Source organism: Citrus clementina, unplaced genomic scaffold, assembly GCF_000493195.1.
Source record: "Citrus clementina cultivar Clemenules unplaced genomic scaffold, Citrus_clementina_v1.0 scaffold_1, whole genome shotgun sequence".
Taxonomy (NCBI): domain Eukaryota; kingdom Viridiplantae; phylum Streptophyta; class Magnoliopsida; order Sapindales; family Rutaceae; genus Citrus; species Citrus x clementina.
Genome location: NW_006263303.1, coordinates 1,909,922 through 1,911,420, shown reverse-complemented (window position 1 = coordinate 1,911,420; position 1,499 = coordinate 1,909,922). Strand labels below are relative to the sequence as shown.

The 1,499-nt window shown below is 37.8% G+C and overlaps 1 protein-coding gene across 1 annotated transcript; it reads left to right on the top strand.

Moving 5' to 3' along the window:
- The first annotated feature begins 340 nt into the window (after positions 1-340).
- LOC18054773 (seed lectin) lies at positions 341-1,257 on the top strand. Its single transcript, XM_024192447.1, has 2 exons — positions 341-752; positions 845-1,257. Exons 1-2 carry the CDS (start codon positions 341-343, stop codon positions 1,255-1,257), a joined length of 825 nt encoding a protein of 274 aa, XP_024048215.1.
- The last annotated feature ends 242 nt before the right edge of the window (positions 1,258-1,499 follow it).

The following is a 1,499-nucleotide window of genomic DNA, read 5'->3' as shown; positions in this document are numbered from 1 at the left end:
AATAGGTGCGTGATTAATAATAATAAAAATTTAAATCTAAATTTAAATATCAATTAATATAGCATTTTATCTAACTCTTATAATATTAAGAACTCAATCATTTTATCATTGAGATGATAATTTGCATGTGCTTCTACACAGGATTTTTTTTTTTAATCATACACAGGATTTTTCAAGAAGAGTATTGTTTTTCTCCCCCTTTAAATTGTCAATTAACCGAAGCTCCTTTAATATATCGCCCCATGCAGACAAAAAATAGGCCCTAGGCCCCCTATATAAGAGCATACGCAGCTGAGCGATGCGATTGAAGTAGTGGCCTCAACCTAAAGTTCCAAACAAAATGATTTTCCTAGTACTCCTTTCAATTTTTCTTCACCGAGCTTCTTCAAGCCCTGTGGAAGAACCTGTTTGCTTCTCATTTTCTTCATTCAACTCACAAAGTTGTAGCCACAGCGACCTAATTTGTAGCGGAGCAGTGACTCCATATGAAGGCTACTTAAGCCTCACATCAGAACCTATCCCATCCAATTCATCCTCTCGACCAACGTTTCCGCTACACAAGGTTGGACGGGTGTTATACAGCCAGCCAGTGGTTGCATGGCCAGCTATGATTAGTACCACCTTCACCATTAAGATTTCGCCCTACCCGCAATCAACAGCCGGTGCTGCAGATGGCCTGACGTTTATTTTTGCACCCGATAACAAGCCCTCCCCGAACGAAAGTTATGGCGAATATCTTGGACTGTTCAATAGTTCATCAATAGTTACGATCAATATTATGAGAAATATTAGAGAAACAAACGATCTTCTAGAAAACTTATATCTAACCATGCAAATTATGTAGGTGTCAATGTTTCGCTATTAGCTGTGGAGCTGGACACTTACAAGAACTCGTTTGATCCAGATGGAAACCATATCGGCATCGACACAACAAGCGTAATATCAGTTGCAACTAGGACGTTATCAAGCGCTGGCATTAATCTCAAAAGTGGAAGACCGATCAAGGTTCAAATTTATTACGACGGATGGACGAATATGCTCTATGTTTCTATGGCATATTCGGGGAATCCACTTCAGAAAATTATTGAAAAACATCTTATCATGTCTGAAACAGTTCCAAGCTCAGTCTATGTTGGCTTCACAGCAGCTACAGGGGATTTATCAGAAAGCCATCAGTTGCTTGATTGGACCTTCACAACATTCCCATTGCCTTCTTCTTCTCCCAAGAACCGATACCTGGTTAAGTCATATATCTAGAACTAGCCTTGGAAGCCATGTCACTTAATAATAAATAATTATCAATAAAGGGACATGGTTTGTACATGTTGAATAAATGATAATTCAAATAAGATCAGCTAAAAATGATAGCGGCGACTATGATTAATATTGTTGGCTCGCTATCTAAGATGTGTTCTTGTGTAGAAATGTTATTTATGTTATATATATATATGGATTCTACAAGTATCTGTGACTTAAATCTGTCTCTCATATTCATCGTA

Excerpts from the sequence above, each read along its gene's own strand:
- LOC18054773 (XM_024192447.1), top strand. The coding sequence starts at position 341 with ATGATTTTCCTAGTACTCCTTTCAATTTTTCTTCACCGAGCTTCTTCA. Across the intron at positions 753-844 it reads ATATCTTGGACTGTTCAATA|GTGTCAATGTTTCGCTATTA; the intron begins GTTCATCAATAG and ends CAAATTATGTAG.